The 21125-nt window shown below is 62.3% G+C and overlaps 1 protein-coding gene across 4 annotated transcripts; it reads left to right on the forward strand.

Moving 5' to 3' along the window:
* Positions 1–20756, forward strand: TERT (telomerase reverse transcriptase). Of its 4 annotated transcripts, none has more exons than XM_019744614.2 (16): positions 1–305; positions 434–1754; positions 5279–5474; positions 6631–6811; positions 7581–7760; positions 8383–8541; positions 10950–11045; positions 11677–11762; positions 11880–11993; positions 12262–12333; positions 13755–13943; positions 15004–15130; positions 15607–15668; positions 17604–17728; positions 18357–18494; positions 19003–20756. In XM_019744614.2, the coding sequence occupies exons 1-16, from the start codon at positions 87–89 to the stop codon at positions 19104–19106; spliced, it is 3369 nt and encodes a 1122-aa protein (XP_019600173.2). In that variant the 5' UTR covers positions 1–86; the 3' UTR covers positions 19107–20756. The 4 variants fall into 4 exon arrangements, 3 of the variants coding, with proteins under 3 accessions (XP_019600173.2, XP_074185227.1, XP_074185228.1); XM_074329126.1 differs by having other exon boundaries at positions 15607–15645; XM_074329127.1 differs by having other exon boundaries at positions 11725–11762; positions 15607–15645.
* The last annotated feature ends 369 nt before the right edge of the window (positions 20757–21125 follow it).

Consider the following 21125-nt stretch of genomic DNA (forward strand, 5'->3'; position numbering starts at 1 on the left):
GCACCGCCCTCCGCCGGGACCCCTACTCGCCGCGTGGCCCTGGCGCCTGTGGTCCCCGCACGTGGGCGCCCCGCCCACCTCCCGCGATGCCGCGAGCGCCCCGGTGCCGCGCCGTGCGCGCCCTGCTGCGGAGCCGCTACCGCGAGGTGCTGCCGCTGGCCGCGTTCGCGAGGCGCCTGGGGCCCGAGGGCCGGCGTCTCGTGCAGCGCGGGGACCCGGCCGCCTTCCGCTCGCTGGTGGCCCAGTGCCTGGTGTGCGTGCCCTGGGACGCGCAGCCGCCTCCAGCCGCCCCGGACTTCCGCCAGGTGGGATGCCCGGGTACACCGGTCGGGCCCGCGGGGTGGGCGTGGGGCCGCGGGGAACGAGGCCGGACGCGGCTGCGCACCGGATCCCGGACACTTCCGTCCCCAGTGACTTGGGACCCCTCCCCCAGGTGTCCTCCCTGAAGGAGCTGGTGGCCAGGGTCGTGCAGAGGCTCTGCGAGCGGGGCGCGAGGAACGTGCTGGCCTTCGGCTTCGCGCTGCTGGACGGGTTCCGTGGCGGCCCGCCCGTGGCCTTCACGACCAACGTGCACAGCTACGTGCCCAACACAGTGACCGACTCGCTGCGCGGCAGCGGCGCGTGGGGGCTGCTGCTGCGCCGCATGGGCGACGACGTGCTCACCCACCTGCTGGCTCGCTGCGCGCTCTACGTGCTGGTGGCCCCGAGCTGCGCCTACCAGGTGTGCGGGCCGCCGCTCTACGACCTGTTCACCGCGCGACAGGCGGGCCTCGAACCAGTACGCCGGGCCTGGAACGGCGGCGGCGGGGAGGCCGGGAGACACCTGGGCCTGCAAGCCCCCGGCGCTAGGCGGCGTCCGGCCAGCGTGGAGGAAAGTCCGCCTCGGGCCAAGAGGCCCAGGCGCGGCCCGGTCCCCGTCCCTCAGCCGAAACCAGACCGAGGACCTGACGGGCAGGCGTCCCGGGCCCACCTGGGCAGGGCGCGTGGGCCGGGTGACCGAGAGCCCAGCGCGGTGACACCTACCAGAGTCGCCGTGGAAGCCGCGTCTGGGGAGGGCGAGCCGCGCAGGACCGGTCGGCCCTTCCCACAGCTGCGAGGCGAGCGAGAAGCCAGCTGCCCATCCTCTCGGCGGTCGCGTCCCCGGGAAGCGCTCGGTCCCCGAGCGTCCGCTGATACCAGCCATTTCCTCTACTGCGCCGGTGGTGGAGAACGCCTGCGCTCCTCCTTCCTGCTCAGCTCCCTGCGGCCCAGCCTGGCGGGGGCCCGGAGGCTCGTGGAGACCATCTTTCTGGATTCCAGGCCCCTGCAGCCGGGGGCTCCCCGCAGGCCGCGCCGCCTGCCCGCGCGCTACTGGCAGATGAGGCCCCTGTTCCGGGAGCTGCTTGCCAACCATGCGCGGTGCCCCTACGGCAGGCTCCTCAGGAAACACTGCCCGCTGCGGCGCACCCCAGCGGGGTCCGGCGACCAGGGGCGCGGTGGAGCGGGCGCCTGCGCCCCGGAGGAGGACGCGGGCACGCGGCGCCTGGTCCAGCTGCTCCGCCAGCACAGCAGCCCCTGGCACGTGTATGGGCTCCTGCGGGCCTGTCTTGGCCTCGTGGTGCCCGCAGCCCTCTGGGGATCCAGGCACAATGAGCGCCGCTTCTTGAAGAACGTGAAGAAGCTCGTCTCTCTGGGGAAGCATGCGAAGCTCTCGCTGCAGGAGCTGACCTGGAAGATGAAAGTGCAGCACTGCGCCTGGCTGTGCCAGAAACCAGGTGAGGAGGCGGGTGGCTGGCGCTGCAGCCCCGGCCCCACAGCCCCGCAGCGGGGGTGCCTGGCGTGGCTCCCTCCCAGTCTCTGCCTCTGAGCCGCTCCCCCACCCCGTTTGCATCAACCTACTTTCATGGACTCAGGCAGGTTCTGGGCGCTGGAGGTGGGCAGTGAGCAGACGGACGTGGGGAGTGGGCCGTGGCAACAGGATGATCGTGCGGCGCTCTTGTGAGCATTCCTGAGCATCATCCATAACCTCTGACCTCAAGGTTTATCACCATGAAGTGGTTCCCCACTGATAGAAACGGAGGTTGGGGCGAAACCCACTTTTGTGGGGGGTGGGAGATAAAGCTCCTGGCTTTGGGACAGCATTTGGTCAGCCCACGTACAGATCCGCAAGCCTCTGCTGTGCCAGGGCAGGTGGACTGACGAGTGAAAAGACTGCCCTGCACAAGGACCCCAGCCATCTTTAGGAAGGAGAGGGTCACCAGGGAGCAGAGGCAGCAGCCGGACGCCATCCCGTGTCAGGGAGTGGGCTCCCACCACGGGTGCCTGCAGGACGTTTTCTGCAAAGCTGGCCTTTGGGGCTCCCCACCCCCACCCATGTGATTTTTCTGGGCTTGATGATGACGTTCCTCCGGTCCAGCCACCACTCAGCCCCTCTCGGCGGCGTCCTCGTCTGCGCACCGGCGCCAGGTGTGGAAGGACCAGCCACCCTCCCAGCTCCCCCGACTGGAGCAGTGGCAAGGACAGACCCACGTTTTGCCGTTTGACCTCCCTCAACTCCTGAGACGCTTATAGAAAAAAGATGGTTCAGAGCCCTTTGTTACAGCCAGGCTTTGCTGCACGTCAAGGCTCTTGGGGTCGGGACCCTAAAAGGCCCGTCCGTATCCCAGAAGATCCCCATTGCAGCGTCCTCTGGCAGCAGTGGGGGGAGGGAAGGAGGGAGGCAGACCCTTTCAGGCTCCCAAGAGACCCCAGGGCCAGGTGAGGGGGACAGCAAGGTGACCTTCAGCAACTTGGTGTTTTTGTTTTAATTGTGGGGGGATAAAACCCAACGTGAGAGCTCTCGCTTAACAACGTTGGTGTGTATGTACAGGACGATACTGCTGAGTGACAGCACAGGTGACCCTCGAATGTGTGAGCCTCAGTCAAGTCAGCAGTTATGCGACTCGCTTTACCCTGCAGCTCGGGCTGCAGCTGTGTTCCCCAGTTTCCGGCACTGTTAGCCCAGGCGGCTGGGACCCAGGCGCTGAACCTCTGGTGCCCTCGGTCACTTGTACCCCAGACATCTGCTGTTTCCGTGGCTTCGGCCATGCCAGTTGCCCCCTGGCTGAATAAATGATGCATGCGACAGCCTTAGCCTTGGGCACCTGCTCTGATCACGGCCGTGCATGGTCACCTCCGCCACCCTGTCCTGCTGGGGCGCCCCTTCCTCTGTGCAGGCCGTCTGCCCTGCCAGGCGCTCCGTCCACAGCATCCGGGCTCCTTTGCCTCTGTCTAGCCATCCTTGACTATTGTCCTGCCTACCAAGCTGCCCATCGACCCCTGCCGGCTCCCCGGTCCCCAATCCTGAACACCAGACTGTCGGGCCGACCGCATCTGCTGGCAAGTATCACTAGAAACTTGGCAAGCCAGATTCCTGATGGGAACTCAGGAGCTGCTTCCCCCCGGCCATCCTTGGGCCGGTAGCGACCCCTGTCCCCGAACCTGGGCATGCACTGCGCTGGCGCTTGCTGTGCTCTGCCTCACATCCCATACGGTGTCCCTCCTGCCCAGGCCACCTGGACCTGCAGTCTTTTAGTGGGGCTTTGTTTTGAATTCCGGCCGTTTCTTTGATGGTTGTATCCTTTGTCTGTTCTGTCCTCTGACCTCTCAGGTGGACCTCTGGCTGTGCGTTGTCCTCCGTCCTGCTCAGCGACCCCCGTGCTCTGATGTGTGGCTCACAGTTTGATATGGACTGCGTTTTAGTGTTTGTAGTTTCTTCTATCATTTCTTTAATCAGTGAGTTCCTTGGACATGTGACTTTCATTTTCCAAATGCATGGATGTTTTAAGTTACCTTTTTGTTACTGATTTCCATCTCAGTAGTGTGGTCATCTGAAACATGCAGACTTGCTCTGTGATCTCCTGTGTGGAGAGTCTTCACCAACGTTCCTTGTGTCCTGGAGGCCCGGGGTGGCGGCTCTGTCACCACATCAGGCTTGTTGTGGTGCCGGGTGCCGAGTGCTGGGCGTCTCGCTCCGTGTCCGTCCAGCTCCCCCTGTCCTGACATGTTTACATGGTTTTATGAGGTGCATGCAGGGTTTAGAAGTTGTAGCTTCCTGACGAGTGTCTAGTGATTCTTTCCACCTTAAAGCCTGTTTGATGCTCACAGGATGGCCGCACTGCCTTTCTTGCGGTTATGTTTACCTCTTGTACCATTTTTTGTCCTTTAACTTTTATCTTTAACCTTTTCCTATCCATATAGCTGACGTTTTATTTTCAGTCAAGTGTCAGTCTTTGCCACTTTCCTCGAGACGGACTTGTCTGCATCGCTCTGTGATTATAGACGTGTCTGCGTGCTTCTCTTCTGTCTGTCTGTCCAGTGTGCCTGCCTCTGCCATGTCCTTATTCCTCGTTTCCTGACTGGTTGTGTGCAGCTCCTACTGTGCATTCCCCTGGTTTTGCCTCCCAGCAGTTAGAATTTATATTCTCCACTCTCTTTCCTGAGTGGCTCCCTTCTTCTGGATAACGTAAAGCCCTTCGCATGCTTTAACCTGGTTGCCTTTCCGGCCTGTGTGCTGTTCCCCACTGACCTGCTCACGTCCCTATTAAACACCAGTGTGTTTCTGTTGGTCATTGCTTACTTAGCTTTACCCCGTCGTCTTTGTTCCCAGTCTGTCTTCTGTCCCCGACCTGCCTCTGGGTCCCCTTTCTTCTTTCCCTGCTTCTGTCTGCCATGGCCCCGTGGCAGCCTCATGACACCCGTGGACCTTGTGCCATGGTGTTTCCAAGTGTAAGATTAAAATGCAGAGGACCTCCAAGGATGACAGCAGTCTTGGCCCACAGCATGGGGCGTCCCTTAGCTGCTGTGTCACCGCCTCCTCTCACCGGGTTGTTGAGCCTGGAGAACCCCAGGTGTTTGGGGACCTGAAATCATAGAGAACAGCACCCAGTGTGTGTCCCGGCGTGCAGCATGTCTATGCCCTCTGTCCTACGTGTCAACCAGGACAGATGGTGACAGGCCACGCCATTGCTGTCTAGAAGTATAAGAAGGGGCACATGTGTATTTATAATGTTCTAGTGGGCACGATAAAAAAGTGAAAAACAATGAAACTGATCAACAGGATATTTTCCTAAAGCCCCACGTACCCAAGATGTTCTCCACTTGAACAGTCAGCAGACGCATCACAACCCGTCCTCCCTGCGTGTCACGGAGATGCTGCACGTGGGCGCCAGCAGCCGGTCTGGTCCCGACATGCACGTGCCAGGCGCCTGCGGCAGCCGGCTGGGCGGGACTGAGCTGAGCGCTGCCCCTCTGCTCCCAGGGGGTCGCTGTGTCCCGGCCGCCGAGCACCGTCGGAGGGAGTCGCTGCTGGCCAAGTTCCTGTGCTGGCTGATGGGCACGTACGTTGTCGAGCTGCTGAGGTCATTCTTTTACGTCACGGAGACCACGTTTCAGAAGAACCGGCTCTTCTTCTTCCGGAAGCGCGTCTGGAGCCAGCTGCAAAGCATCGGCATCAGGTGTGGCCAGTGGAGCCTGGCGCCGCTGGGTTCCTTCTGCCTTAGACGCGCCCTGCCTCCCACCCTGGCTGCAGAGCCCAGCGCCCCACCACGCGGCCATCTTTGCCCGTGGCCTACCCTGGCACCACTCCTGGAGCCCCCGTTTCCTTACCTGCAGCATCGGGTTTGAGCTAGGGGACCTCTAGGGTCTCGAGAGCGGGAACAGTGGTGCCACCAAACCACTGGTCTGGCCCTGCCCATGGTCGAATGGTCAGATTCTATTTTAATTTGTGCAGAATGAGTGAGGCTTGTGTCACAAGACGATGAAACCCGCCCACTTGACCACTCACTGTGGAACCCTGAGGCAGAAGCTTCCAGAATGTTGACTTGCTTCCGAGTGCATTTGTCTCAGCTGCCCAGCTGCTGTTTTGGGTTGTCGTGAATGACTGGTGGGTGTCAGCTGGGTGGGACCCGGTCTGGGTAGGGACGTGATGGCCAACAGACAAGCCTTCCTCTCTCGGGCTGGCCTGGCTGAGGCGCCCTGTGTCCTCGGCTTGGGGACACCCTGAAGTGGCCAGGGCAGGACCTCCTGCAGACTTGGGTCGAACCTGAGCCCGGGGTGCTGGGGCCTGTGTCCTCCTGTGTCCAGGACAGGATTGGAGGCCTTTTTTGTGTGTCTGAGTTGATACCCAGTGCGCTCTAATGACCGAATTCATGGTGTGTGATCCAAAGCTGCCGTTCAGACTCACTGTGGGGCTGTGGGGACCATCACCCTCCCTGGTGGACGATCGTGTCCCACGATGGGTGGCACTCTGACTTGCCTTTGCTGCTGGGACCTCGGCCCAGGAGCGTCCTCAGCCCGACCCCTCCCTGTGGTGGCCTCAGGAAAGGCCGGCAGGGAGCTGGGGTCCCGGGGAGATGGTTCTCCTCCTCTCGGCTGTACCTAGTAGTTCCCTGCTCACTCCACGTGTCAGAATGGGGGGCCTTTCGCCCAGGGGTCCCTTCCGGTCCCAGCCTGCACTATGCAGGGCTCTGTAGCAGAGGGAACCTGTGTCCTGGGCCCCCGGGGAGGGCAGCCCAGTGGCATCGGGGCTGCATGTCAGTGCCACCCTCACAGGTGACCCGCCTGGGTTGCTGCATGGCCCTGAGCCCCGTCCCACGCGGTTCTCTGTTGCAGACAGCACTTCGATAGGGTACGGCTTCGAGAAGTATCGGACAAGGAGGTCCAGCGACTCCGGGCAGCTGGCCCGGCTCTGCTGCAGTCCCGGCTCCGCTTCGTCCCCAAGCCCAGCGGCCTGCGGCCCATCGTGAACATGCGTTACGTCATGGGTGCTGGGACCTCGCGCAGGGACAAGAAGGTCACCGCCTCTGGTTCATTATTTAAGCAGTGTGTTGGACACAGCCTGGAGGCCACGTGGGGCGGCCCACGGTGCACCGTGAACGGGCTGTGCTCGCAGGAGGGCCAGCCCTAGAAGCTGCAAAACAGGCTCCAGGAACCCAGGGACACGGACTGGTGACCCGAGGGACCCACATGGTGCCTGGGGTCCTGCTGTGGCACAGGGTGGGGAGGGGGTGTGCTCTCAGAATCCGGGGGCAGAAAGAGCCAGGCCGTTCAGCCACTGGGTTCCCAGACCCCGTAGGGACTCACCCCGTGGTCAGCACCCCTCCCTCGTAGGACACGTCTGTGTCTGACCCTTTCTGAGTGTCTCTCTAGCATTTGGGAGTGATTTTGTCATTACTGGTGCCCCAAACAAGAAAGTGAAGCTGTGGATTAGGGACCTGGTGTGGTCTATGAGTAAAGATGAACCCCCATCTGGTGGGGGAGGGGTCCCCAGGAGGCAGTGCCCCCCCCCTCTGGTGGGGGTGAGGGCCGGGTGGGAGACATGGGTCCTGCGTGTAGATAGTTGCGTGGGATTCCATGTTGGGTCCCTGGGGGCCCCTAAGTCTGGGGTGGACGTGGGCAGGTCAGCCATCTGGCCCTTCTGGTGTCAGGGGAGCTGGGTGGTGGGAGGCAGAGGCGGAGCTGTGCCTGGCCCTGGCCCCGGAGGCCAGGGCGGGCAGTCGGACCCCAGGTCCCTGGGCTGGGAGCATCTCCTGACGCTGTGCCATCCTGGGCCGGCCCTCCAGGTACAGCATGTCACCTCGCAAATCAAGACGCTGTTCGCCATGCTGAACTACGAGCGGGTGCGGCGGCCTGGGCTCCTGGGCGCCTCTGTGATGGGCCTGGACGACATCTACCGGGCCTGGCGTGCCTTCGCACAGCGCGTGCGGGCCCAGGACCCCGCTCCCCAGCTGTACTTCGTCAAGGTGGGCACCGGTCCCTCCGCCCCTCCCACCCCCACCCAGGGAGCCAGCTACTCACAGGGACCTCGGTGTCCCCACCTCGGGGCCCTGGTTGGGGTGTGGCTGCCTTCTTCAGGCCACGTGTCTACCTGGGTGACATCCCTGGGAGCAGGGAGGGGCCGTCTCCATTGGGGCACCTGGCTCCCGAGGGCAGAAGCTGTGAACCATCCTGGCTGGTGTGGCCTCAGTGACTCTGAACCCTGACTCCATGGGGCTACTCTTTGTGGGGGAGGGTGACACTGCCACCTGCTCAGCTCACAAAGCCCAGGTGCCCTGGAACCTGGTCACAAACCAGGGGGCCTGCTGATCATGAGGTGGCACCAGGTGACACTGGGTGGGTGTCACAGCCTAGAAGACATGGGGTGTCAGTCTGGGGGACATGCGTGCATCTCAGTGAGAGCCCCACAGCAGGGCAGGCATGTGGGCTGTGGGCATGGCGCCCCGGTCCTGCTGTGGCCTAGTCACCCCAGGTTTGCTAAGGGCAGGTCGGGGCCTCGCTCGACAGGGCAGAACAGGTAGGACCTGGGACGTGGGGGGCCGAGGTGAGTCCGTGAGCAGCCTGTAAACGGCACCTCCGTTCATGTAGGTGGATGTGACGGGGGCGTACGACACCCTCCCTCAGGACAGGCTGCTGCAGCTCGTGGCCAACGTGATGGGGTCCCCAGAGCACACCTACTGCATGCGCCAGTACGCCGTGGTGCAGAGGGCGGCCTGCGGGCGCGTGCGCAAGGCCTTCAAGAGACACGTAAGGCCCGCGGGTGCGTCCCTGGCGGGGCGTCTGTCCCTCAGCCTGGCCCCTCCCCACGGCCCTGAGCGGCGCTTCCTGTGCTGCAGGTGCTCATTATGCTCACGTCACACTCAGGCGTCTCTTCACGCCGCTCCTGCCTGCTCTCCCGTCACAGGGCCCCTGGGACTGCACACGGGTTTGGGCAGAGGAGGGACACGCGTGGCCACAAAGCCGGGCGTGTGTTTCAGGGGCATCCCAGTGGCCGCTCCCCCAGGAGCACGCCTGGCCGGTGGCCGCACCGTGGGCTGCGTGCTCGATGGCCGGTGCCTCACTGGCCGCCCCTCCTCACAGTGGCCAGGGGCCTCAGGCCTCAGTGATGCTGGGAAAGGACCCCGGGGCTTCAGGTTGTGCCTGAGGCCCAGTCAGCGTGTGGGGGTCCCCGAGCAGTCATCGGGAGTGTGAGGCACCAGCTCTCAGTCATCGGGAGTGTGAGGCACCAGCTCTCAGTCATCGGGAGTGTGAGGCACCAGCTCTCAGTCATCGGGAGTGTGAGGCACCAGCTCTCAGTCATCGGGAGTGTGAGGCACCAGCTCTCAGTCATCGGGAGTGTGAGGCACCCAGCTCTCAGTCATCGGGAGTGTGAGGCACCAGCTCTCAGTCATCGGGAGTGTGAGGCACCAGCTCTCAGTCATCGGGAGTGTGAGGCACCAGCTCTCAGTCATCGGGAGTGTGAGGCACCCAGCTCTCAGTCATCGGGAGTGTGAGGCACCCAGCTCTCAGTCATCGGGAGTGTGAGGCACCCAGCTCTCAGTCATCGGGAGTGTGAGGCACCCAGCTCTCAGTCATCGGGAGTGTGAGGCACCCAGCTCTCAGTCATCGGGAGTGTGAGGCACCAGCTCTCAGTCATCGGGAGTGTGAGGCACCAGCTCTCAGTCATCGGGAGTGTGAGGCACCAGCTCTCAGTCATCGGGAGTGTGAGGCACCCAGCTCTCAGTCATCGGGAGTGTGAGGCACCCAGCTCTCAGTCATCGGGAGTGTGAGGCACCCAGCTCTCAGTCATCGGGAGTGTGAGGCACCCAGCTCTCAGTCATCGGGAGTGTCTTGCAAATGTCTTCTTGGTTTGTCTCACCTTTTCAGTCGCAAGTGGACTCTTGATGAACAGTTTTTAATTTTAAAGAAGTCCACTTTTCCATAATGTATGGCTCACACTGTGTTGTTTGTAAAACACCTGCCCCCAAGTCATGACACGGTTCTCCTGTTTTCTTTTAGAATGTTTATGGCTTTAGCTTTTGCATTCAGGTCTGGGTCCTTTCTGAATTAATTTTCTTGTGGTATTTTTAACCTGCTCTGTGTCTGCTTATATCTGATTTCAAGCGAGCCTGCTTTCCAGTGCACTAATCTTCTCTTTTTCTGTCTCTAATCCTTTGCTAAACTCACTTACTGAATTCTCAAGTCCAGCTCTTCTGTTTTTCAGTTCTAGAATCCCGTGTAAGTTTTCTCATGGATTCCAGGTATCTGGTAAAACTGTCCGTCTCCATTATTTTATTGGTTCTGCCATCTTTATTGATTTTTAAATTCAGTAATTCAGTAGCCGTCTCGGCCACGGTGGGTTCCTGTCATGCTTTTGCTGTTTACTTGAGGTTTGGTCATGCAGGCCTGTTCTTCAGCATGGCTTGCTGTTTTTCTCATGAGTTGCCTGGCTTTTAAATAAAAGCATTTAAAGCATAGGTTTTGCACAATGTTTGCTTCCAGAGAGGACAGTATTCTTCTGACACTTAGAGTGGTGGGTGACCTTGATCCGAGGACAGTTGTCTTTAGACTGCGCAGGGGCTGGTCTCTGTCACTTTCCCTTCCCTGGCTGTGGCCCTCTGCCGTCTCACCTGAGGGCAGGTGTGCCCTCTGTGGGCCTGGCTCCCCGCAGCCCTCGCCCCAGGTAGCTGACAAGCACCAGAGGAGGAATCCCTCAGTTTGGGCCCTTTCTGTGCCGCCCCGTCCCCCCAGGACCCACCCCTCAATCCCAGCTGCTTTGGTGGCCCTGAACCCTGACTGTCTTCGGTCGTAGCCCCATTTCTGCTCAGGCGGCGCCTCCCACAGTGGGCTCGATAGGCCTCGGGGAAGTCAGGCTGAATGTGGGGTGCGCCCCGGGCTGGACCGCACGTCCGGCTGTGTCCTGCCTCGCCAGCACCCCACGCAGTTTCATCTGCCTTTTGTCAGGCATAGCAGTCATTGGGGAAGTGACGGCAGGTGCCGTCCCCTGTGGTTTTGTCACACTGTCCTGCTCCCTGCACCTCTGTTGTCCCAAACATGCTGCACGGCAGGGCCTCCCTTGCTCCACCTTCCGTGATGTGACTCCGCTTGGTGGTGCACAGCCCGGGCACAGGGAGGGTGGCGTCTGCCTGCCGCACGCCCTGTCCTCTCGTCAGCAGGTGTCCACCCTCACGGACCTCCAGCCTTACATGAGACAGTTCGTACGGCACCTGCAGGAGACGAGCTCGCTGAGGGACGCCGTGGTCATCGAGCAGGTCAGTGTGGACAGGCGCTCGGCTCACCACCTGGGGGGGTGTGAACATGGTGGGGCCACCCCCCAAGGCTGCAGGGGACTTGCTTCTGCCTTCAGCCGCATTTCTCTCTGCCTCCTCATCTAATTCTGTGCTGCCGTCCAGCCTTTTCACTGAGGTTTGTGAGAGACATCTTCTCCCGTAATTTTGATCTTGAGGCCAAAAAAACGTCCTTTAGGAGAACGCGTTGCTATTCACCTTGTGGGCCCCCTCAGATGGACCCCGCGGTGTGAAACCCGTTTCTCTCGCTCATGAGCAGAGACGGGTCCTGCGTCCATGGCTGTTCACAGAACTAGTTTTAGGGTCAGGCTGGTCCACCAAGTGAAGCTCTGAGACCTCCAGACCCCTTTCCTTTGGCCACCAGGGGCCCCCACATGCCAGAGTCACAGTGTGTGGTGCAGGTGTCTGGGCCTGGGAGCCCAGCCAGAGCTACAGAAGTGCCTGGCCCCCATACACACGCCTGGTGGTACCCCCCACGCAGCTCCCCCTGCTCACCCCTGCTCGCCCACGGCCCCCCTCCCTCACACCCCTCCCCACCCCTCCCCACCCCTCCCCCACCCCCTCCCCCACCCCCACACCCCTGCTGCTGTTGCAGAGCTGCTCCCTGAACGAGGCCGGCAGCAGCCTTTTGGATTTCTTCCAGCGCCTGGTGCACAGCCACGTCATCAGGATTGGGGGCAAGTGAGTCAGGGCCACCTGCTGCCCCCCCGTGGGAAGGGGCTGTGCCGCGTGTGGGCGGTGGTGTGTGTGTGTGATGTGAGCATGTGCCCCGCCCTTCTGCCCTTGTCTTGCCCCCAGGTCCTACGTCCAGTGTCAGGGTGTCCCCCAGGGCTCCGTCCTGTCCTCCATGCTGTGCAGCCTGTGCTACGGGGACATGGAGAGCAAGGTGTTCCCCGGGATCCAGCAGGACGGGTAGGGGTCCCCCGCCTTGGTGCTGTGACCGCTTCCTCCCCGTCTCACACTCTGGACCCCGACACGGGCAGGGCGGCCCATCTTCACGGGAGGTCCCTGAGCGTGGACTGAGTGGCCCAGCACCCTGGCGCGTGTGGCTGCGCTGCCTGAGCGCCGGCCCCTGCCCTCCGTCCCCGGCCAGTGCGGATCCCACAGAGACTGAGGTCGGCACTGGCCGTGCAGGTGTGACCTCAGGTATGAGTGCCCCGCCCATGTGTCTCCACACTAGGCTGCTCCTGCGTCTGGTGGACGACTTCTTGCTGGTCACCCCTCACCTGACACATGCGAAGGTCTTTCTCAGGTGAGGGCCCATGCGCGTGTGTCTGCGGGCTCTTCTGTGGCCACGCACAACTGACGTTACCCGGGTAACAGCTGTCACCTCCGTTCGTGCTCTGGTGAGGGCACGTAGCAGTCATGCTGCTGAGAACCCGAGTGCAGTCCCGCCTCCGGTCCCTGGAGGGCAGCCAAGCTCTATGGAGCCGTCAGCACACGGGCTGCCCAGAGGGAGCGAGTGACTGGGCGCCAGTGGAGGGGCGGTGACACCCCCAGGAGGCTGTGACCACAAAGGGGAGCCCAGGAGTGCGCCATGTGTGCCTCCACCATCACTTTTCTCTGTGGCGGTCACGGGTCACCAGTCACGGGGGTCACAGGGAGGACCGAGGACGTGAAGAAGTACAGTGTCTGTGGGGTTCTGGTTGTAACGTCCATGTTGTCCAAGGTGAAAGCAGACCAGCGGGGGTCCTTGCCTCAGTGTGGCCCGTGGGGCGCCGCTCCCCCTGGGGCCCCAGGAGTCGGGCTTGTTTTAAAGTTGGTTTTCCAAGGGAGAAGGTTATAAAACCGAAGCCTCGGTAGTGGCACCCGAGGGACAATTCGCTTTGGTCTCTGGGCTGTCTTGGGAGAACCCATCTACATGGCATCCCGGGAGCCCACATCCCCTGGGGGTCCTTGGGGCTCACAGGGTACACGGTCTTCCTGCTGGCACACAGTGGCCCTGATACAGGACACTGTGCAAATGTCAGTTCACCAAAGTTAAATGCCTCCCGGGTCCTCGGGCACCAGCTGCGTTCATAGACCTCAGAGGCTATGTGGCCACTGATTGCCAGAGGGGACAGCGCAGACAGGGAGTGTGGCCCCGTCTCGAAGTCTGGGGGCACCACTCCTGAGAAGGTGTTGGGCGGGGAGGTGGCTCAGAGTGGACCATTGGGGACAGGTAAACAGTTATCGCAAGGAGTCAGCCATGTGGCAGTGGAGGCTGGCGAGGCAAGTCTGCAACCCGTGGGGCAGCAGCCGGGTAGGCAGGAGCGGAGGCGGCAGTGCCCGGAAAGGCTGTCTCCAAGCTCGGGACACCGGGTTCTGGGGTCTGGGCCCTTCCACCGACGGCTGCGCCCACCCTGCTATGGAAGGCAGCTTTTAAAGCCGACCTCCTCTGCACAACACCCCGCCAGCCTGGGGACCGTGGCCTTGCCAAGTGGGCACACCTGGCTGTTGCAGACAGGATGTCATCCTTGGGCTCGCCCTGCCTGTCCCAGTTCTCAGCCTGGTGCCTGAGCTCACTGCTCACCTGTCCCACCTGTGGGACAGGGTCACCAGCGTCCACCCGGCCTCGGGATTCAGCCTGTCCCTGGGGGTTCCATGCTGCCCTCCCCTGGCACCACCCTGGTCTCTAAGCGTTGCCTCGTCATCTGTGTATCTGCCTGGCACTGACGTGGGCCTGTGCTTCAGGACCCTGGTCAGGGGTGTGCCCGAGTACGGCTGCGTGGCAAACCTGCGGAAGACGGTGGTGAACTTCCCCGTGGAGGACGGCAGCCCGGGCGGCGAGGGCCCCCTGCAGCTGCCGGCCCACTGCCTGTTCCCCTGGTGTGGCCTGCTGCTGGACACACGCTCACTGGAGGTGCTCTGTGACTACTCCAGGTAAGCCCGCGGGGACACGGCCCGTCCGCCTGCGCCTGCTTCCTTCCATGTGCAGGCGGCTGCGGCCCCGAAAGGCCAGGCTTGGTGGACTCGCCAGGTGAGCAGCTGTTGGGGGCATTTGGGGAGAGGAAGCTGTGTGCGGGCTCAGGGCCCAGCCCACGGGGAGGCAGCGCAGGTCAGCCCAGAGGTTTCAGGTTCTGCTGGACTCGGATGTCTTTACTACACGGGCTCACGCCTCAGTGCTCGTCCGCGGCCTCACTGGACGTCATGGGTTCATGGCCACCTCTGATCGGTCGGGGAGCAGGACAGTGGCTCCGTGAGTGCCTGTCTAGCCGGGCTGCCATGAAGACCGCCAGAGACAGGGCAGCTGAAACCACAGGCGTCCGTTCTCTCCCGTCCTGGAGGCTGGAATCCGAGATCCAGGTGTGGGCAGGGCTGGTTCTTCTGAGGCCTCCTCTGCTTGGCCTGTAGATGGCTGTCCCCTCCCGTGTCCTTGCACGGCTGTCCCGCTGCCTTCCAAGCATCTCTGGTGTGAGTCTCTTCTGAGAAGGACACCAGTCACATTGGATCAGGCTCCCGGCCTCATGGCCTCATGTAACCTCAGTTACCTTCTTGAAGGCCCTGTCCCCAAACAGTCACACGGGGAGAATCTGGGGGGCACAGTTCAGCCCTAGCTGGCTGTTTCCTCTGAACCTAAGAGCTCGTAGCCCAGCCCCAGGCTCAGCACAGATGTGGACAGACTCAGCAGGCATGGCTGCTTCGTGAATGAAAAACACAGACTGCAAAGTGCGGAGGCGGGGGTCCCTTTTCCTCGTGTTGGAAGTCCCAGCTGTTGTGCGTGGATGCCCTGGGTCTGCCCTGGTCCTGTCCCCAGAGGCTCCTTGGGAGTTTGCTGGGTTGCGCTGACAGCGTGTCTGAGGGGCATCCCCTCCGGGGAGAAGCCCGCAGGTTGTGTGGATGGACATGCGTGTGAGGTGTGATCAGAGCGTGTAGACAGCACGGGCTCAGGTGGAGGCGTGAGGTGGACACGGGTGCGTCACCGGACCCTGTTGTGTTACAGTTATGCGCGGACCTCCATCAGAACCAGCCTCACCTTCAGCCCGGGCTTCAAGGCCGGACACAGCATGCGTCGCAAGCTCTTCAGGGTCTTGGGGCTGAAGTGTCACAGTCTGTTCCTGGACCTGCAGGTGAGCATGTGGCCAGCAGGTGGCCTGCAGAACTCAGAGCTCGGACGCCTTGTGGCTCAGCCCACCTGTGGGGCCTGCGTGGTCATAGCTCTGTTGTGTATTGTGTGCAACTGTGCAATGCATGTGCATCCAGGGCCCCCTGCCCTCATGCCCCTCAGGACCCATCTTCGCCCTGGGGCTCTCCTCACAGGGTGTGGGCATCGAGACCTCGGTGGGTGCTGGCTCCAGAGCCTCAGGGCCCCAGGACATCGGCCTGGCTGGGCTGGACGCACCTGCTCTTCCCTTCCTGCCTCCCTTCCCTCTGGTGGCACCAGCAGAGTCCCGACTACCCAAGGCAGTGAGGGGCTGCACAGGGGACCTCACTGGAGGGACAATGGCTGCTCATCAGTGGGCCTCACTCCATTGGAGAGGGTAAAGCAAAGCTGGGGATTGAACCTGCAGACGTGTTCCCAGCATTCGCTTTCCTGTGTCTCCAGGTGAATAGCCTTCAGACGGTTTGCACAAACGTTCACAAGGTATTCCTGCTGCAGGCCTACAGGTGGGCTTCATGCTGTGGGGACCATCCCCATACCCCACACCCCAGCTCCTGGGTGGTGACAAAGCTGCTTCTCGTGCGCGTTCATGTTGGTTGTGCTGGTGTCTTCCCAGTCACCAGGAAGGCCAGCGTGGCCCGGGTGTCCCCTCGTCCCTGTGTCCTGGCCCGTCCTGCAGGGGGAGGGGGCTGCAGAGCATGAGGAGGGCAGCCGCATGCGGGGGTGGGAGGTACACGCCTGAGGGAACCCAGAGACCAGACAGCCGTCCGCGGCCCCAATCCCTCCCGTGTCCCCAGAAGGGGTGGTGGGGCGCGGGCCCAGCCAGCACTCCTGCCCCATCCGCTGGCCCATGCTGAGGCCCAGCTGTGCTTCTGGAGCATTCCCTGTGCCAGGGTTCTGCGGCCACCTGCTGAGCGGGAACTGGCGGGTGGCTTCACTGGTTGTGCCTGTGTCTGTGGGGAGGACAGTTCCACCGCAGGCTGTGCTGTCGGGAAGACGGACAGGACCCCAGTCACCTAGCCATTGGCCTCAGGACCCAGAGCAGGCTTCACTCAGTGTTTTCCAGGGAGACCAGCCCCGGGCAGCTCACGGGGTGGGGGGCTACCTGCCCATCTGTCCTGGGAAAGTGTTCTGCCCAGAGTCCAAGTCGGGCGGTGGCTGAGTGGTGGGCGGACAAGGGTCCGCGGCCGTCGCCCAGGTGACAGGGAGCCTCTGAGTCCGTGTTACCCGGTGCCCATGTGACACACGGTCATGTCTCAGGGGCTGGGTGGCGCTCTCGGAGGTCACACCTGTTGCATGTCACACCAGGAAACGCCTTTCAGCCCCGGGGGCCCGTGCCCTGTGCTTCCGCTACATGGGCCATGTGTGCCCTTCCGTTGTCCCATTGGTGTCCCAAAGGTGCAGAGTCCGCGGGCTCAGGCCAGGGCCCAGTGCTCAGCGCCCCCTGCTTTCCGTGTCACGTGTCTGCCTCGACCTGCATCATCCTCCCTGGACCTGTACTCCTGCGCAGGCTGCCAGGCAGGCCACTTGCGGCTAAGGACGAAGTGGCTGTGACACACCTTGGTTCTTGGGGCCTCAGCCCCAGTCCCTGGAGGCCACGTCACCTCGCCCGCTGACAGCTGTGCTCGTGTTCAGCCCAGCCTGGCTCTGTGTCCCCACCAGTGGGTCCCCTTGCTCGGTGGGGCCCTGGCCCCGGACACCTGCCTGCCAGGGGACGTTGTAGACACCTGGGTTCAGGACAGGTGTCCCCACCCACTGGCATAAATGTGAGCTGCTTCCAGACTTGGATGGTTAGGGTCCCAGGAGGTCTGTGTGCCCTCCGCGGCGGGAGGGGGACATGAAGCTGGAGCATGATGGTCACGGCGGCCGAGATTGCGGCAGGCGAGGCCGGGCCATGTGCCTGACACGGGGAGCAAGACACGCCAGGCACTGTCTGCCTCGGGCCCCCAGGCTCAGCTCTGGTCTCGGCCGAGTGTGGGCTCCGGGCTGGGGCTGTTGGGAGATGGAACGCCCACCCGCACCGAGCTCTGTCCGTCCCTGGGGGGAAGGTGCTCCACCTGCGGGTCGCGTGCTCCTCCCAGGCGGGCGGTGCAGCCCCGTCCCGGGACCAGGCCCGTAACTAACGTGCGTGTTTCCAGACCTGTCTCCCCTCGGCTGTAAGTGGGGGCGACACCTCCCGCCTCACGAGGGTGACTGAGTGCGAGGTCAGACTGCTGGCTGGATGGATGCATGTACGTTCTTCCAGAAAGGGCCCTGGGCAGTTGGTGAGAGCAGGAGTATGGGACCCTGGCGGGGGCTTGTCATGTGCCCTGTGCCCACGTGCACACACAGAACGTGGACATGTGGGTGTGTGCACGCCTACATATAGACACGCCAGCACATGCACACGCGTGCATGCATATTGCGGCCAGGAGGCTTTCCTGATAAACTTGGCCCCTCAGGTTCCACGCGTGTGTGCTCCAGCTCCCGTTCAATCAGCGAGTTTGGAAGAACCCCTCGTTTTTCCTGCGTGTCATCTCGGACATGGCGTCCCGCTGCTATGCCCTTCTGAAAGCCAAGAACACAGGTGCGTGCAGGTGACCCAGGGCTGGGCTGGCAGGTGTCGGGGTCACCATGGTGCTGGCGAACGTGGGCTGCTGACTTCACACTTCCAACATGGAGCTGTTGTGTTCCATGAGCACCAGGCCCTGGTGTTGCGGAGGCCGGAGATGGAGTCGGGGCTCTTGTCACTTCTTGTACTGACCTCATGTCACCTGCCTGCTGGGTGGGCAGGCGACCTGCACGACTGGAACATGATGGGACATTTGTGAACGGGCGACGGGACCTCTCCCTGGTGCTGGGGATGCTTGCACGAACAGGTGGGGCCCTGAGCCCCCTGTAGCCGCCCCTGCCTCAGGGCCCAGCCCTCCCCACGGCCTCGTGCGTGGGTCAGGCCTCGTGCATGGGTCAGGCCATGCTGTGTCTCCGTGGCCCTGAGGTTAACAGACTTTCTATTTCGTAGAAGTTTCTCTGGAGAGGTTGAAAAAACATTTCAGTTGTCAGAATTCCACGGTGCTTTTGTTGGGGGGCCCCTGAAATTAAGTCACCCATTTGTCCCCCGCTCCTGCGCTCAGCCTGACCAGGACCCCTGGTGTCTGGAGCACATGGTCTCCTGGGAGGAGACCTGGGACCTCAGCCTCCCCTGTGTCCCCCAGGGACGTTGCTGGGGGCCAAGGGTGCCACCGGCCCATTTCCTTCCGAAGCCGTGAGGTGGCTGTGCCTGCACGCTTTCCTGCTGAAGTTGTCTCGTCACAACGTCACCTACAAGTGTCTCCTGGGGCCACTCCGGGAAGGTAAGCGAGGCACACGGGCCCAGCCCCAAGGTGCCCCTTTGTGCAGGTGCAGCCACGTCCTCGTCCTGAGTGTCGGCCTGCGTGTCTCAGTCCCGGGCAGGTGGGTGCAGGAGCCCCCAGGTGACCTGCGTGCACGCCCACCCTGTTGCTCCGCCTCCACCCTGGTCCCTCCGCCTCCTCCAGTCCCGCTGGCCTGCGTGCCCTTCCCTGCACCGTGGCCTGTGCTTGAGTTCTGCCCTGGCGACCCCCCAACAGCAACGTGAGGTCCTTAGCGCCTCCCTTCCGTGCACGTCCCCGCTCCCTCCCACACCAGGGCCTGCCTGCTCCCCGGCCTCGTGGGTACATGCCTCTTGCTGAGGTTCCCAGCACCTGGAGCCTGGCCTGCACACAGTAGGTGCTCAGTGCACAGCTATCCCACCTGCCGCCTCAGTGGGTCCAGGAGGCTGGCATGACATGCAAGCTCGGGTTTCTACCCAGAGGAAGGCTGATATCGGTCATCTCCCCGCAGCCCAATTGCAGCTCTGCCTCCGGCTCCCACGGGCGACACTGGCCACCCTGCAGACAGCGGCCGACCCGGCCCTGACCACAGACTTCAAGACCATCTTGGACTGATGGTTGGGCTGGGCTTGGGCCCTTGACCCCTTCCCAGCTGTATCCACCCAGAGCGTCTGGCCCCTGCCCCCGAGACCCCAGGACATGTGTTGCTGGATGGCTGCACCCGGAAGGGGCTTAGCCAGCGGGGAAGCAGGGCCCGTGCCCCAGCCCCACTTTCTGGTCACGTTCCACCCTTCAACTACCAGCCGCCAGGAGGAGGCAGCTGGGAGAGCCTGACCGGGGCGTTGGCGTCTGGAAGGGGCGTATCAGTGACCTTTGTCACCCCCTTTGCTGTGGGTCACCCCAGTCTAGAGCAACAGCCCATGGCCCACGTGTGGCAGCTGTGGCTCCTTCTCTGACACGTGCAACGCCCAAAACAAGCTGCCCACACCCACCTGGAGTGGCACCCCACCCGCCGGCTGACCCCCCAGCCACCTCCAAAGTGCATCCAAAGTCCGCACCTCAGGGCGCCTCCTGGAAGCAAAGGACCCTGTCAGCTGTTGCAGCCCTTGCGTGTGGCCACACCCACGCCTCTCATCTCATCCGTCCCTGCGCCCTGCCCGGGCCTCCTGGAGCCAAGTGTCCTGCACACCCCATCTGTCCAGCACCCCCACTTCCGGACTGTTCTGCTGGTTCCTGCTCAGCAGTCAGCCTCCCATGGCCCCTCCTACACAGCCGCCCCCAGTGATGGGAGGGGAGAGCCGCAGAAAGAAGAAACCAGGCCTGTGTATTGTTTTCAAAGTGCTGAGTGTTTCTGATGTTTGTATTAAAATACTACGAAGGTGGTGTTATCTCTAATTATAAGCACGTGAGCCTGGGTGTGACGGGGTGTGGTGTGCATGGGTCCTGGCCTGGGGTGAGTGGAGGGGTTTCCTGGGCTGAGCAGGAGGTGGGCAGATGGGAAGGGGCAGGGGCAGCCCTGCCTGTAGCTGACCGGCCAGCTTGGGGGTGACCTGTGAGGTGAGGTAGCAGGTTTCAACCTGAGCTCTGGGTCCTCTGGGCCTGAAACCACACAGCTAAGGGGGCTGCCCCCCAAATTTCCAGTGCAGCAGGTCTTGTGTAGGCCTGGGAGTTTGCACTTTTAACAATTCCTGCTGCTGCTGCCTGGTGAGGGGGGCGGGTGGGGCCCACACACAACCACGGAGCAGACAGTGGCTCAGGGTCCGAAGTTTGGAGGTATATGGAGGGCAAGGTACGGGAGATGTAGATGAGGCCACCGGGGAGAAGTGACAGGTCGTGGAGGGGCTTGTACGAGGGGTTCTGGGCCTTGGTGACAGGCAAGGGCAGCCCTCACTGCAGCCTCCCCAGACACCATCCCTGGTCAGCACCCCACCTTCTGAGTGCTCCCCAGCCTGGGCCCTGTGAGGAGCCCCACTGCGGGAAGGCCTTGTCCACAGAGCTGCAGGCATCAGGTGGGCGAGCCGGCCTGCCTGTGTCTGCGGGTGTGCTGTGTGCAGGTGGGCGGCGCGGAGCTCTGGACAGACGACCTTGAACAGAGCCGGAAGAGTCACTCAAAGAACAGGAGGGGCAGCTCAAAGGGGTGTCATCTGAAGAAACAGACCCCACCAGAGGAGCTGGTATTCTGCCCTGTGCCCTGGGGTGGTGCCAAGCCAGGAGATGGCATGTGGACAGCAGTGAGCAATTCCGAGGCTTCCTTCCAATGTCCTTGGTGGGGACATAATGTAACAGGTGCCACTGAGTACTTTGGACGGGGTCAGTGCTAATGCAGCCCGATGTCCGGGCATGAGTGTGTGCTGTGGTGAGTTTTATGGATATTGCCTCACTCTGCTGCTTCAGAGAACTCCGAATGGCCGGGCGACGCATTTATGGGGACCCAAGTCCATGGAACATGTCGTAAATCACCAGTGAGCTGAGCACTAAGGGGCCAAGCCCCACCCCATGTGCTGGCCTGCGGTGCCCTCGCCATCATAAACGGGCAAACTGACCCACCGCCCCGGGGGGAGGATGCTCAGGGCAGGTCGGACCCCACTGCAGGCTCACGGCGCCCCTTGGCGTTTCTGGCACAGCCAGCCCAGG

This window comes from Rhinolophus sinicus, linkage group LG03 (assembly GCF_036562045.2).
Source record: "Rhinolophus sinicus isolate RSC01 linkage group LG03, ASM3656204v1, whole genome shotgun sequence".
Lineage (NCBI taxonomy): Eukaryota > Metazoa > Chordata > Mammalia > Chiroptera > Rhinolophidae > Rhinolophus > Rhinolophus sinicus.

Bases quoted from the DNA above. Each gene is read 5' to 3' on its own strand.
- TERT (XM_074329126.1), top strand. From the start codon at position 87: ATGCCGCGAGCGCCCCGGTGCCGCGCCGTGCGCGCCCTGCTGCGGAGC. The intron at 6,812-7,580 runs GTCACCGCCTCT...CCGGCCCTCCAG, and splicing joins CCTCGCGCAGGGACAAGAAG to GTACAGCATGTCACCTCGCA. The intron at 17,729-18,356 runs GTGCGTGCAGGT...TGTGTCCCCCAG, and splicing joins TCTGAAAGCCAAGAACACAG to GGACGTTGCTGGGGGCCAAG.